The sequence below is a fragment of the Ostrinia nubilalis genome, chromosome 12, assembly GCF_963855985.1.
Source record: "Ostrinia nubilalis chromosome 12, ilOstNubi1.1, whole genome shotgun sequence".
NCBI classification, from domain to species: domain Eukaryota; kingdom Metazoa; phylum Arthropoda; class Insecta; order Lepidoptera; family Crambidae; genus Ostrinia; species Ostrinia nubilalis.
In genome coordinates, this window is record NC_087099.1 from 905394 (window position 1) to 922415 (window position 17022).

General features: G+C 40.0%; 1 protein-coding gene across 1 annotated transcript in view; it reads left to right on the forward strand.

Moving 5' to 3' along the window:
- Positions 1-742: 742 nt before the first annotated feature.
- The window catches only part of LOC135076750 (homeobox protein Hox-B1-like), a 46281-nt gene continuing 30001 nt past the window's right edge, over positions 743-17022 (forward strand). The window contains exon 1 of the mRNA XM_063971171.1: positions 743-1535. Coding sequence (XP_063827241.1) covers positions 932-1535 — 604 coding nt within the window. The 5' untranslated portion in view covers positions 743-931. The remainder of the gene's footprint in view (positions 1536-17022) is intronic.

Genomic DNA, 17022 nt, shown 5'->3' on the forward strand with positions numbered 1-17022 from the left:
ATGGCCCAAAGTGAAGGTCTAGTCAAAGCCAATTCACACCTCCTTGAGAATAAAGTTAACTACCGTAACTATTGTCACAGTGAAACTTTTATTTAGAATATGGATATTCCGTAATCTATACAGAGCTCGCATAATAAAATGCATCCGTCATGTCGTTCGTGTCGCCTGACACATAAGACAGCGGTCCCGGACACAATGACAGCTGCTCCCGGGCCGAGGGAAAATAACAGAGAAAACCAACTGTTCACACCTTGAAATCGATTTACGTCAGCGGGATAAATTAAAGCGTTCTGCGTTAACGGACAGCCAAGGACCATTCAGCGCAGCACAAAGTAAATAAAAAAACATCCGTCGCGAGTACCCAGCCTCCCAGTTTCGCACTATTATCTCGCGCGGGCCAATCCGCGCGCCCGCCCGGCGCCACGCCGCCCCATTGGCGATTTATCGCGCGCCCTCGCCCGCCTCTCGCGCGGCCGCCCCGCCCAACACAAAAAAGTTTCCATCGCAAAGCTCTACCTGCCCCGCGAGACCCTGCGTAGTCGCATTTCTGACCTCAGGAATTTCGTAACAAACCCATTTACCGTGACCGCCGACCCAATCTTTCCATTAAAATCACGCTTCTTATCAAAACTTGTATCATTAAACCGTTAAAGATAACCCTATCTCTATCGCCTGCTACGATTTCATACGTGCCAGACAAGGACGGCCGATTTAAGTTTTAGGTGTGGTTATGAAAAAATACGTAGTCGCGATCAGTGTTCGTCCGCTGAGCTGACGCGCGGGCGTGCGGTAACGCGCGGTGCGGCACGAGCGAGTTTAAAATTCGATCGCTGCGAATTCCGGGACGCCAATCCGTGCGATCTCCTCGATCCGGCGTAGTGATGTGTGTGATGTAAACAGTTGATATCGATAGACGGTTACTGTGACAAACATGATGACTATGGACGTCGGGATGTATAACAACCAGCAGAACGGTTACAGCGCAGAGTACTACCAGCAGGGAGCGGCCTACCAGCCTGCTTACGAGGGCTACCACGAGGGTTACTACGAGGCGCCGGGGCACTACTACGAGCCGCTGCTGCACGGGCAGCCGGCGCACGAGCACCCCCCGACGCCTGTCATCAGCACGGACACTGGTTTATGTTACACGAATCTGGACTATGGGGAGCTGCAGCCGAACTATCCGATCCACTCGCTGCCCCCTCACGCGGAGTCGTTCAAGCACAGAGAAGAGGTGCTGAGACACGAGGACATGCACGTGCACGAGCACAAATTAGATAATCACTATTTAGAAACGAAGTATAACATGCATTTTGTGGATGAGACGTCGATGCAGTACAACCATGCGGGGTCGCCGCTGCCGTGTGCGGAGTTCGAGCACTACCAGCCGAAGGAGGAGTTCGGAGGGCTGCGGGAGGGCTTCCCGCGGGACGGGGACTGCATGCCCCACGTCGGGCACCAGCCCCACGCGTCCCACACCGCGGTACCTACGTATAAGTGGATGCAAGTCAAGAGGAATGTACCAAAACCTAGTGGTAAGTGCTTTTAACAGTATAACAACCCTATTTTTTGCTATAGTTTCAAGTCTTTCGACAGCGAATGGGTAGAAAAAATTACATTCTTTTCTCGCAATGATTTGGTATCGAGCAACATAATATTTTTAAGTATCTAGCCTGACTTCGTAAAACATAAATTAACAGCATTAACCGACGTCATTATGAAAAGCAACCAAAGTAAATCTCACCCCTTAATCTTGGGTTAACTACCCCCAAATTGAAACGAATTAAGCGGCGAATCACTTCATTCTCCACTTAATAGCGGCTCGCTTTCATTAGGGAAGGAAGCAATTATCCACTCATAGCCAACAGTAGGAAGAGATTTGGCTTATTTAAATACAGGGTGTATTGTGTTGTGACTAAAATAAAGTGTAAATTAGTCACTACTAAATTAAGATTCAGTGTTTTTAGAATTAAACAGGTTTAATCGTAAGTAACTTGTATGTCTACCTACATACAAGTTGCTTGCTCTAGCAAGCAATAATAATAATATGGAGTGCAATTTTCTTTTATGTTAAGTAGGATTAACGATGTTGAACTATCCCAGCCTATCCTTAAATGGATAAAGGATTGTTATTAGAATTGCAATTATAATGCATTAAGTGATAGCATTATGAAAGCAAATGCAAAAACAGATGACTTTTCAAATGGAACTTGAACCCTCTTCTTCTAACGCTAACGGGTTGTACTAGTTCATATCAAACAAAACAACTGCATACAGGAAGATTTAATGAAGGCTACTGACAACGCCATTCTTGTGGTGAAGTTTCGGGCTGATGCTGTGTAGGTTTTTGTCGACACGACAAGAATAAGTTCGTATCGTAAAAGTCTCGACCGATTTGCCAATAACTCTAGTTTATCACAACATATTTATTTGAAAACAAAAGCTCTAACGCCTTACCAAAAGTACATTAAAAACATAAACATGCTAGCACTCGTAACAAGATGCTGCGTCCAGATATCTCGTCAACATGCCGACCGCGACGTCACGTCGACGGAGGTGACGGCGCGTTGTGACGGCCGCCGTCACGGAGTCAGGGGTTGTGACTTTTGTGACTCGAGCTAGCCTCCGGGAGAGGCCAATGGTCAACGCTGTTTTGTTTTATAGGCCGTAGCATGAGGCTACTAACTGATTGTGAAAATGTCTCTATGATTTTTTTTGTACTAATATTTTTACCAAAGAAAAACTAGACGAAGAAGTTGCTATAATTAAGTTTCATTCAATGAGACGTTGAGCAAGTGAACCTATATATTTCTAATTATTACACTTAATTTAAAGTGACTCTACATTTTATTTTCCCGTTTATTAGTAACTAGCTTTCCGCCCGCGGCTTCGCCTGCTTGGAATTTTGTCTGTCACAGAAAAACTTTATCGTGCGCGTCCCTGTTTCAAAAACCGGGATAAAAACTATCCTATGTCCTTTCCCGGGACTCAAACGGCACATAAAAGGAAATAAAGAATTTCTCGTATTAATGCATTTCATGTGTCAAACAAGGCTGTATGTTTCTTTAATAAAGATAAATAAAATAAAAAATAAAATAAGATAGACTAGTTATTATTATAATTATTGTGTAGAAGCGATGCACATAGAAAATCATTATGCAGCGACAAACTAGAACGATTATTAATAATTATTTTACATTACACACAGATCATTTAGTTTTTTATGTAAATGTAAATATACTAGTAGACCTCACAATTCAAACGATTTTCAGTTAATTAGGTCAAAAAAGATGCCCGTCATGGATTATTCCCGATGGAAAATCAGAGAAAATCTATATCGCGACAATATTATTGTGAGTTTGTAGGAGCATGCTGTGTGAGATGACAAAAAGCTAATGAATCAAATGGTGTAACCCACGCTCTGCAAGGGCTGCTCTACAAATGAAAAAAAAAATGTCTCCAAATGGCCAATATTCTTACTTCTTGGCCATTTATTGAAAAGTATTGGTTGGTATCTAGGTATACAGTGTGTCCGGGCTTGTAGTGATCAAACTTTAATGGCGTAATCTATGGACAATTTTATCGATGAAAATACTTCAAATTTGGCGCTTAACCCATTTGTCGCAAAATTACGAGGATTTAAGTTTTTAATTTTTAGTTTTCACCTCTTGCTTCAAAAACAAGTGAAAACGTGGGTAACTTAACATTAATAAGCAAAAATTTTATATCATGCGATAGCCAATAAAATTATCTATTAGTAGAAGTAGAAAACCGATACAAGTATCATACATTTTAAGGGTGTAAGAATGGATTTAATTACAAATAAACACGTTTTTTTTTCACATCTTTTTCAGTTATTTCCCAACACAAGAAAAACCAGGTCGTTAAGGTATGTTTAATTTGCATTTTATTATTAGTATTTGAGCTATTCTACAAAACAAATGTAAATTTATTAGTCTACGTCTATTAATTTCGACGTAATTGTTGAACAAAGATACCCTTTCCCAGCGGTTTCCATAGCGCACGCGACATGCGAAAATGCACTGCCTGAAAGAATCACACAACCTATTCCGATTACTATGGAAACCGCTGGGAAGGGGTATCTTTGTTCAACAATTATGTCGAAACTAATAGACGTAGACTAATAAATTTACATTCGTTTTGTAGAATAGCTCAAATACTAATAATACAATGCAAATAAAACATACCTTAACGACCTGGTTTTTCTTGTGTGGAAAAATAACTGAAAAAGAAGTGAAAAAAGTCATGTTTTTTTCTAATTAAATCAATTCTTACTCCCTTAAAATGTATGAAACTTGTATCTGTTTTCTACTTCTGCTAATAGATAATTTTATTGGCTATCGCATGATATAAAATTTTTGCTTATTAGTGTTAAGCTACCCACGCTTTCACTTGTTTTTGAAGGAAGAGGTGAAAACTAAAAATTAAAAACTTAAATCCTCGTAATTTTGCGAGAAATGGGTCAAGCCCCAAATTTGAAGTATTTTCATCGATAAAATTGTCCCTAGATTTGGCCCATAAAGTTTGATCACTACATGCCCGGACACACTGTATACCATGGTAACAGATCAAAATGTAATTTAAGTATGCATCTCAAACTATTCTCCTTATAATGTTTATTTCAAGCGATTGCAGACACGAGTAAAATTTATCCCTAATCCATCTTGCACTCTTCACCTAAAATTATTTCGTCGTCGTCGTTTCAGCCGAAAGACGTCCACTGCTGGACAAAGGCCTCCCCCAAGGATTTCCACAAAGACCGGTCCTGCGCCGCTTGCATCCAGGTACTTCCCGCGACCTTCACCAGATCGTCGGTCCACCTAGTGGGAGGCCTGCCCACGCTACGTCTTCCAGCTCGTGGTCGCCACTCAAGAACTTTTCTGCCCCAGCGGCCATCAGCTCTTCGAGCTATGTGCCCCGCCCACTGCCACTTGATTTTAGCGATTCTGCCGGCTATGTCAGTCACTCTGGTTCTCCTACGGATCTCCTCATTTCTGATTCGATCACGCAGGGAAACTCCGAGCATAGCACGCTCCATCGCTCTTTGGGTGACCTTGAGCCTTCTTATGAGGCCCATAGTAAGCGACCACGTCTCAGAGCCATACACCATCACTGGCAACACACACTGGTCAAATACTTTTGACTTGAGACACTGCGGTATTTCGGACGTGAGAATTTCGCGAAGCTTCCCGAACGCTGCCCAGCCGAGTTGGATTCGACGATTAACCTCTTTCTCGAAGTTGGACCTACCTAACTGGACTGTTTGTCCCAGGTATACATAATTGTCAACAACTTCGAGTGTAGTGTCTCCAACCTTCAGAGGAGTGGGTACAACACGGGCATTTGACATAATTTTTGTCTTGTCCATGTTCATTTTAAGACCCACTTGTTGAGAGGCTCTACTGAGGCCATCGAGCATTGTGTTTAGGTCCTCCACGGTCTCAGCCATGACTACGATATCGTCCGCGAAACGAAGGTGGGTGATATACTCGCCGTTGATATTTATGCCGAATCCACTCCAGTCCAGAAGCTTGAAAACATCTTCCAGGGCGGTGGTGAACAGTTTCGGAGATATGACATCTCCCTGTCTCACCCCTCGCTGCAACTGAATAGGTTTCGAGTTCTGATCCTGGAGGCGGACCGACATTGTGGCGTTTTCGTACAAGCCCTTCAGCGCTTCGATGTATCTATAGTCAATTTGGCACCGTTGGAGAGACTGTAGCACTGCCCAGGTCTCGATCGAGTCGAAGGCTTTTTCATAGTCCACAAACGCCAGACAAAGTGGCTGATTATACTCCTCGGTCTTCTGTATAATCTGCCGTAGCGTATGTATGTGGTCTATTGTACTAAAGCCTTTTCGGAAACCGGCTTGTTCGGGAGGCTGGAAGTCGTCGAGCCTGAGAGCGAGACGATTCGTAATGACTCTCGAAAACAGCTTGTAGACATGGCTCAGAAGTGAGATGGGTCTATAATTTTTCAACAAGGTTTTGTCGCCTTTTTTGAAAAAAAGTATCACCACACTTCTGTGCCATGCCGTAGACGTTTTTCCCTCAAGTATGACGGAATCGAACAGCCTCTGAAGAGCCTTTAGTACCGGCGTTCCGCCTGCTTTCAGAAGCTCAGCCGTGATTCCATCATCACCCGGTGCCTTGTTGTTTTTCAGCTGTTTGAGAGCCATTCTAATCTCGTACAGGCTGACGTCCGGGATATCTTCGGTGTAGTGTCGGGTCAGTCTAGCTCTTGGGTCTTCGGCTAGATTTGTGACAGGTGTACGTACACTCGTGTATAATTGTCCGTAGAACTTCTCAACCTCTTCCAATAACTCAGGCCCCGACGAGATGTCTCTGCCATCCTCGGTCTTCAGCTTGGTCAGTTGACTTTGGCCAACAGACAGATCCCTAGCGAACACTTTAGAGCCTTTGTTACGCTCAATCGCCTCTTTAATACGATCTGTATTAAATTGGCGTAGATCGCGAGTCAAAGACTTGGAGATCTGTCTGTTAAGATGCCGATACTGAGCAGCATCTTCAGAGGACTGCAGAACCAAGTTTCGTCTCTCTTCCATAAGTTTATTGGTGAGGTCAGAGATCTTTTTGGTTCCTTTTGGACGACGGGTTTTAAAGAACTTAGACCCAGTCGTTTGGACAATTTCCACGAACCTGTCATTGTATTCGTCCACATTTTCGCAGTCTCCTAGGCATTCGAAACGATTTTGCAACTCGAGCTGAAAGCTTTCGGGGTTTTGGAGTTGGATGGGCGCTGGGCGGAGCGTAGACTTCATCAGTCGACGCCTCTCGAGCTTGGGTCTGATATTCAATGTGCCTCTTACCATTCGGTGATCGCTTCCTGTTTTGACCGAGTTGATCACAGAGACATCATTGAATATATGCTTCTTCGTCGACAAGATGAAGTCGATCTCATTTTTTATAGCGCCATTGGGATGCAGCCATATCCACTTTCGCTGTTTTGGCTTCCTGAAGAAGGAGTTCATCATAAAGAGGCCCTCCCTCTCCATAAAGCCAGCCAGCAGTTGGCCACGTGCGTTCCTCTCTCCATACCCAAATTGCCCCACTTTCAGCTCATTATCGCTTCGTCTACCCAGCTTCGCGTTGAAGTCCCCCATCACAACGGTAAAATGGGACCGGGAGCTATGTATGGCTCTGGAAATATCCTCATACATAGTCTCCACTTCGTCGTCGGGGTGTTCCGTGGTCGGTGCGTATACCTGTATGACCTTCAGCGAATACCGTTTGGTGATTCTGAGTATAAGGTACGCTACCCTCGCCGAAACACTCTCGATCTGGACCACGTTGTTGACAAGGGACTTGTGGACGATAAACCCGACACCACCATGGGACTGCTGGTCGCCCTCCCGGAAATAGAGCAGGTTTCCGGATTTCAGGATTATGGTGTCCTCCCCCCTCTCTTCGGACTTCGCATAATCCTACGATATCCCACCGCAACCTGCTCAGTTCTTCCTCGAGTTCGGCGAGCCTCACGTCAGTCCGCAGCGTGCGAGTGTTAAATGTTGCCAGGGCCAGAGGTCGTCGGGGTTGGTAGCCTGTCGGTACCCGGTGATTCTTAGCACCCCTCGCCCCACCGTTACCGTGACCGCTACCGTGGCCCGGGATAGTGGGGCCGCCGGGGACTAGGGGCCGTGTTTTTTTGTTCCTCTCCATGGGGGGGATTTGCCTTAATCGCCACGCTTGGCAGGCGGGTTGGCGATCGCAGTTTTTTATAAGGTTTCGCACGCAGACGCTGCTGCCCGTCCGGTGCTGCAGGGATTTTGTCGCCTCTTACGACACGCCTCCTGTTGGCGGTGGGGAAGAGTATTCTTTATGGCCGTCCCCACACGGCACAAAATTATTTGCCTTTAACATAAATAATTACACCGCGAAATTAATTGCGACCAACGCCGATCGTATATCAATAACAGGTAAATTAATGAGCAACAATTTGTTGTAGCTTTAATGGGAATTAACGATCTTTATATTATAACGAATTTTCTATTAATACGGCTAGGACAGACAGACAGACGCGTAGATGTAAGCGATAAAACGGCCGACATGACAGGCGCGCCCGACCGCGCTAGAGTTTAATTTTCAATTCCAATTGGTTTATTTCTTTTGTGCAATTAAAAATACGGAAAACAGCAAGTTTATTCGTCTAAAGATTGTTACTTTATGTTAATGTGCACAAGGAAAGAGTTAGAAGTTCTAACGTAATGAGGACAAAAAATTAAAACTAATATCAAATACAATATAATTTTTTATGTGTTTTAAATGGACGTTAAAGTACTTACTGTCGGTATTGTCTTTTATAAAGTGCAATAACAATAAATGCTATGTTATAAATAGCGTTTTTAAATGCCGGCAAAGTAAGACAATTAAATTCAAATTAATAGGCTAAGTTTAGGATTATTTAATTAGCGTCCAAAAAACATGCATATGCAAACATAATTATTCTCAATTATTTAGAGGTCTGAATGGACAATATTTTTTTAGAAATTAAATCCAATTTGAGCTTAGCTCAAATTATGATAAGAGGATAATAAGTTATTAAATGGTACAAAAATCAAAAAATAGTCACTATAAGGATACCTGGTATTCTATTGCGCTACTAATGATCGACTATACAAATACCCAACTGATTGCTAACCTATAACCGCATGTAATAACACCACCCAACAACGCCAACTACCGCTAATACACCAATTCAAACAGTTTACCAGCCGACATGCGCTGCCCCGCGGCTTTCCTCGGAAACCCCGCGATTCCAACTTGCGTGCAATTACAAAAACAAATACAGATAAAAAAGCAACATGGAGGATTAGGTAAAACGGAACGCGGCCCGTGGTTGCGTGTAACGAAACGTGTCGTGGGGCGCGCGTAAAAAGGAACGTAAGTGGACTATAAAAAGAAATTTACGCTAATAACATCGGTGATACAGGGAAATTCGGATTAAGCGTGATGAAGCCATTAGTGGAGTAAGCTTAGAATGTCTAGTTTATTCAGAACATCTAAATCTATTTTTAAAAATTAAGCTTCAGATGGGACTTGAACCCACTACCCTTCACATGTCAGGTGACTACTCTTACTAGTGAACCACATAGACACTATATCCCCCTTTCAAAATAATTGCTAATGGTTTATCATTTCATCAATGTAAGGTAGCTTGTACATTTGACAGATTTCACTTCTGAAATAAATTGTAGAGATATTTAGTAGGTAATATGTATAAAAATTGTATGTGTTCAAAATTCTTATTATTTGATTTGATTAAACCGGCTCGAATTGCAAAGCAATGTATGTGATTTAGACTCAAATTAATTTCTGCAAACTTTCTTAAAGCTATCAAAAATCGTCGAAAGCTCTTGTGCGATAGACATTCAAAATTTTCTCAGAGGTCTGTATGTCGCGAAATACTTATTAACTACACTGTTTCTGTAATATTTTTAAAGATCTGTTAATCGAAAGAGGTTTCAGCGATCCCTTACTAGGAAATGCCAGTCAGTCTTAAAGCTAGCTCCATTACAAACGCAACTAATTGATACCATTATTATTCTACTCGTAGCATTGTCATTGATTAACATAAGCATAATAATCGCATAGAAAAAACTCTGTTGGAAATGGAAAACTACAGGATGTTACAGGCTAATACCTCTCATAACATTTAATACCCTCAACAAGACAGGTGCAGCTAAATAAAAACTTGTAAATTACATCGAGAAGTCTAGCTTATTCCTTTAGCTACGAGAAGTAACAATTTTCATAATTGCTCATAATTAATTTCAATTGTAATTGAAATATTTTATTACCAAAATTAACTACAGTCGTAATCAAATTGAAATGAAACGCACATAAATTCGTTTTCAGCATACTTTGTAATGTTTTTATTTGTTTTTAATTAGCTTGGAACTGCATTCTGCCGCAATCGAATGGCGATATAAATTGTAAAATTAATGAACTGAGAATCATAACGTATGGTATATCGATCGCGATAACCCTCGGTTGTGAAAAAATGCAAATTAGAATCCTACTTTCTATTAGGAAAGATATAAATGCAGTCAATTTACTACTCGATAACTTATGCTTTCTTACATTTTCCGCAATTCATTTTAGTGATATTTTTTGTAATTTGAGTTACCAACATGAATAAGGTCTAACTTTACCTTGGTATCAGAATGTATGAACTGAAGGCTTTTTTAACTTATTAATATTTAGGAAACTATTTTCATACAATTATCTGAATCAATACACGAAACAAAATGTAATAATATTAACAAGATTTTTAAGTGCAACCCAGTTTGTGCATAGAATTTGTAGTGGTATAAACCTATAAGTGGTTTACTTGTTGCCTATCTTGTGTCATTATTACACACTGTAAAATCCTGGTTTTCCTAAATAAATAAATAAAGAAAGAAGAAATTTGAATTTAATTCGAATTGAATTGAATACTACAGCTTTACAAAGCTCGTAATGATTTTAAGCTAACAATGTAGCACATTCACGGTGGTCCCATTAGGAATCGTAAAACGGTAGTTACTTCGATTCCCGCAACAAACTCGCGCTCTAATGGGATACTGTTACGTTTATTATGCTATTTGCAATTATAATACTGTAGCTCATATAGCAGTATTTAGAGTAACTTTAAAGCGTTCTTTTTGAATTATATCTCATTTGCAACTTTAATTAAATATTCATGAATTTTAACACAAAGACAGAAATACCTATAAAAAAACATTTTATATATGCAGGCATAATGAAGAAATTGGCAGTTTCAATCAGTAAAAAGCATGTCTTACAGCTGAATTGTATTTTGTTTCTTAGTATAGACGAACTTACAGTGTGAAGACAATCAACAAAATATAAGAAAATTGTTTTTACAGCAGTAAATAATACTTAAAAGTGGGTCCTACATCGATGGTTATCCATAGTCATCATAGAATGCCCTAGTGAACACCAAATTAACACAAATTAATCTACTCTAGAATCTTAAGTGGGCCCAGTAGCCTGGAAGACTCGTCAAAGAGTATCTAAGTAACTAGTAGTTGGAACCATTTATTCATATAATTGTTTGTTTTGTTGACAAAGCAACTCAATATCTTTACCACTATTTTGTCAACAATATTCAATAGGCCGCATGTCCAAAGACATGCAAGTCACCATGACAGACGCTACATGGCGGTGGGTGCGGAACCAATAAACCAGGAGCAATGACGAATCACTGGTCTTATTACTTACATGCAATTTATTTCCAAAATCAAATAAAAACACAGTACGACATACAGTGCCACTCTTATAGCATAGATGGGCTAACCTATAGGTTTGTTGTCAACATTAAAAGAAGAAGTGCGACTTCCAAAAACTCAAAGAATATTTAACGAAAAACCCTTTAAAAAGAAAATAAGTTTTCTACTCCGCGAGTAAAACCAAATATGATTAATTGGCAATTTATGTCAAGTTTATATTGACGTAATAACTTTAGCGGTACCTACATAAACTATTATAAAGTTTAGGTGTAGCTTAAAGAATATATCTTTAATTAAAACAGACAACAGGTAGCTAGCCCAGCCATAGAGATAAATAAAATAAAACCTCGTGATGATAAGAACAAGCACGAATCACATTTTTCCTATTGTGTATAATTTGAAAAAGAACATGACGTCACCAGCCATGACGTCAGCAACATTGCAGTGTAACGACGACAATGCCAAAAACTGCATACCTTTTTGCAGACCACACATGAATGCTGTCAGGGGACACCCGATCTTATCTATTCTAGCACAATACCAGACATCAAAATGAACCACAAACATCGATTTACGAAACCCAAGAACACATTCGCGAATTTCAACTTTAAAACCAAGCCATTAAATCCTATTCTAAAATTGACAGCAGAAAGAGATAACATTGTGAAATAAAGGATATCTTACATTGACATTTTCTGCTTGGAACCCAGTTCGAGACGCTCCATGGAAATCGTTTTGCAATAGAATTTAGATTTTATCGCTGTGCATTAGAGTTCTTTTCCAATTGAATATGACGTTTCTTATAGAAAGGAATTTGAGAAAAGGTTTCTTGTCATTGGCGAAATCAATCGTACCCTCCCAAGGGAGATGACTGTGTAGCTGTTGGATGTTTACACGTAAATAGGTTCAAAAATAATCGTAGTTATAACACCGTAAAAAACATTTTCAAAAGTTTTTCTCCCAAGCTACGTGACGTTTTGAAAAATTACGTTGTTTTTTTTGGCTATCTGTAGCGGGTATCGATTAGCTATAAGTTTACTAATTGCCTGTATGACGTGTCCCTATTGATGAGGGTATCTAGGTACTACTACTTATCCATGATCATAACAAAATGTTCTCATAGTACTACCCAGTAAATAATGACGTTTGTTAATAGGTAAATTAACTCCATTATTGCATTATTCTCAGGAAGAGTACTTCGATCTTGACGATTTTTGATTCTCAAACTTATTAAACCCGCCTAATGAGCCCTTAGCTTCTTACTCAAATCAAATTCATAACTGATACAAGTATCGCTTAAGTATTCATTGTTCCGCGTATCTAATATCGGGAGCTAATGATGATATACTCCATTAAGCGCTCTTCCCCGTCCTCCCACGCCGTCTGTCGTTAATCTGCCAGGCACTATCACTGGACGGTGGTCTATAACAATGGCCCTGTTATCTAAGAATGCATTTATACGCCTAAACATGCCTTTGATTGTTTAGAAACTCTCATTAACAATGATGAGGTGAAAGCTCATGTTTATATTTTGTTATAGTTAAGGCTTGGTATTTCTGCTAAAGTAGGTATTTCGCGCTGTCAAAATCTGCGCGCGCAATACTTCGCCGAAGACAGCGCGCCAAAGAGCTCTCGCGGCTACACAGTATAGAAATACGCAGTTGGTTAGGTTAGGTTGACTTCCTTCTGTTCAAGCGTCACACTCACAGCACTTTCTAATACAATTCATATCCAAGTGATACAAATTAAAACAACTTTCAGAATTTTTGGGAATATTATTTTAGAATCGAATAAATATAAAATACAGTGTGTCCGGGCATGTAGTGATCAAACTTTAAGGGCAAAATCTAGGGACAATTTTATCGATAAAAATACTTCAAAAGACAATGCCGGAAATTGCCATCGACCAAACCTTGTTTTTTGATTACAAAATAGTGTAATAAACCAAACTTACTATGACATGTATACCTCTAAACTCAGTCTGAACTGAGTTACGAGTATCAGAAGTTTGATGATTTTCATACTTCATTTGCTGTTTGCGCGCAAGTTTTGTAAGAAATTGCAACAAATTCTTGTAAATTTATTAGTCTACGTCTATTAGTTTCGACGTAATTGTTGAACAAAGATACCCCTTCCCAGCCGGTTCCATAGCGCGTCGAAATAGGTTGTGTGATTCTTTCAGGCAGTGTATTTTCGCATGTTAGCAGCGCTATGGAACCGGCTGGGAAGGGGTATCTTTGTGCAACAATTGCGTCGAAACTAATAGAAGTAGACTAATAAATTTACATTCGTTTTGTAGAATAGCTCAAACACTAATAATACAATGCAAATAAAACATACTTTAACGACCTGGTTTTTCTTGTGTTGGAAAATAACTGAAAAAGAAGTGAAAAAAATCATGTATTTTTCTAATTAAATCCATTCTTACTCCCATAAAATGTATGAAACTTGTGTCTGTTTTCTACTTCCACTGAAAGATATTTTTATTGGCTATCGCATGATATAAAATATTTGCTTATTAATGTTAAGCTACCCACGCTTTCACTTGTTTTTGAAGGAAGAGGTGAAAACTAAAAATTTAAACCTTAAATCCTTGTAATTTTGTGATAAATGGGTCAAGCCCCAAATTTGAAGTATTTTTATCGATAAAATTGTCCCTAGATTTCGCCCTTAAAGTTTGAGCACTACATGCCCGGACACACTGTATAACTGCCAAAGTAAACACGGTTGAAAGAGGCGTGGCGTCACCCGACCTTCCGGAAGTTCCGCGCCGGCCAAAAGAATTTCAAGATTACGTCACCCATCGGTAGGTCCTCGGGAGCTTGAGCGATTGGAAAAACATTTTATGATCAGTTACTCATGGTAGCGATTATTTAGAGCTTGGATAATAAATTATAGTTGTTGCAATTCACGAAACTTTGCATGTGGTTAATTACATTAATCAGTACACGCATCAATTTTGTTCAGTCTTTTTGTTTATTAATAAATAAAAATATCACACTAAAATTGCATACATATTTGTTTGTATTGGTCTGGGTGTTTTCTTTCCATAATTTATGTATAACGTATGTACGGGGCTCTGTATCGAAAATCACTATGAGCATCACACGCGGTTACCTTACGCATGGTGGAGAAAGGGACGCTCTAGACACTCAAGTCTACAAGGATGACTCCAACGGATTTAAAACTGGAGTTGATGTGACCATCAACTCCAGTTTTAAATCCGTTGACATCTGCTGCATCTGCCATCTTTTTGGTTAGAAGATTCTTTCATCTTGCAGCGTAGACCTTTAGCTACAGACCTTAGACAGTATTTTTGTAAAAATTCTTACGCATGGTGGAGGAAGGGACGCTCTAGACACTCAAGTCTACAAGGAGTCTCATGATCTGCAGTTTTAAATCCGTTGACATCTGCTGCATCTGCCATCTTTTTGGCTAAAAGATTCTTCTATCTTGCAGCTTTGACCTTTAGCTACAGACCTTAGACAGTATTTTTGAAACATTCTTACGCATGGTGGAGGAAGGGACGCTCTAGAGACTCAAGTCTACAAGGAGTCATATGAACTCCAGTTTTAAATCCGTTGACATCTGCTGCATCTGCCATCTTTTTGGCTAGAAGATTCTTCTATCTTACAGCTTAGACCTTTAGCTACAGACCTTAGACAGTATTTTTTATTATTTATTTGTGTCAGTGTGCTCTTCTAAAGAGTGTAAGACGATTGTATGTAGGTACTATTAAAATGTAATTTTAACTCATTGGTTTTGTCTCATATTTGAGGAATGTACTATGTATCATGAGTAGAGTCTTCGTTTAAAAGGATGCGAACGATTTAAATTTCAATAGGTAGACAAAATTGATAATTTTTAATTATCAAAAATTTAAGCTTTCTCCAGTAACACTGATATTATTATACTGTGACTCATCAAAGTCATCATTGTCAAAAATATTGACAAATCGCGAACTGTCACGGCCAAAAAACTGACACGCGTCCGTCCTCCGTAAGCGCCACCGCGCGACTGATTGATATTGTCCAAGCCGTCATGGACGATTTTTTCCACATTTTTTAACATAGTAACTAAATAAGACGCAATATAAAAATTTCATCCGTTAAAAGCCCTAAAGTTATTTCTGAACTTTAGTTTAGTAAAAGATTTAGAATCTCAAATCGCTTATTTTAAAAATAAAACCATAAATAGAAAACGAATAGAGGTAACTTTGGGAATTTATTCTATCGAGTCAACTTCATCAAATCGTGTTTCCATCCGTTAATAGCCCTAGAAAATATCCTCAGCTATGCCCAATAAAAATCTTAGCCTTTAATTTTACTGTTTAGTACCTCAAAAATGAAAAATGAAAACCTCATTTTCGCCATTTTCTCTGCTACCCGGCCTTAAGGCTTTGGACATAAAACAGTACCTTGCGGAACACCTTCGTGCAGTAGCGGCGTAAGGGGGGGGCGGTGGGGGCGGTCCGCCCCGGGTGCCAGGCATCAGGGGGTGACACAAGTTGCGCAGATTAGTACTCACTGGCACATCTGCATGGCAAATCTACGGTCGGTCATGATACGGGGGGGGCGGGGGGGGTGCGATTGTCTTTCATCTTCCAGGGTCCAGGGGGTGCCTTAGGACTAATGACGGGGGGTGGGGGGTGATCGCCCCGGGTGCCAACCCATGCTACGCCGCCACTGCCTTCGTGGATGCTAACTTCAGCCTGTCACTAATGATTTTATTTAGTTTTACCGTGATAATTGTTTAATGCAGTTATACGAGTATGTATACCTACTTCTCATTCTTTAGTATTGGTGGTTAGGGTTACTGTTAAAACGATTTCATCAAAATCGAAACGTATCTGATCCAAGCAAGTTAGAAGACAATTGTTTATGCAGGTAACTGTTACATCCGAGAAGCTCGAAATATTTGCACTCAGCAGTTGAAACTAAAATAAAACAAAAGGTCGAAAATGGTTCGAAAGTTCAAGCGTTAATAACAGTTTTAAATAGTAAGTCCAAGCATTACCAGCCGAAGCAAGAACGGGCTATTAAGGGCTCACGATAAGAACCGAAGCCGAGAATTCGACTGTCGCCCGTGTAAGCCGCGGTGACGTTTGACCTACTGCCTCCAGCCGGACCGCCTACACTAATAATTCAATTTAATACTTCGTTCAAATTGACACAAATGAAATTCGTGTAATCTACAACGTGTACACAGTGGCCGGTATTTACGACATCTCAACAAACTTTGGACATTTAATCGTTTGTGAGGCCGTTAATGACATTTTTACAGAGTGTAAACGATACGCTACATCACGCGATTAAAATGTTTGCTTTCGGGATATTAGATTTCTTCGAATAACATAGTTTTCAGAAATCTGATGGAACAACAATGCCAAGAATTTGATAAACATAATCAATATAATACCTAAGCCAAATTAGAAACAATATTGGCCTTAACTTAAAGATGTTAGTGGATAACTACTAAAATAAAGTCTGCGAAAGTGTATTCTTATGAACATATCACGTTCTGAAATATGAAACGTCAGTAAATGCAAATTGACTATATCTTTTTATCGTCAAATATTTATCCCGACCGGCGACGAATACGGCAACCCCTCGACGTTGGGGTGAATAAAATACATTTGCCGCGACCTAATCGAGATAACTAAATTTGATTTGCTAAACCATCCAATGAATTCATATTTTTCACCATCTGTAGTGAAAATTATTATACGCTGTGATATTTAATCGCTACTT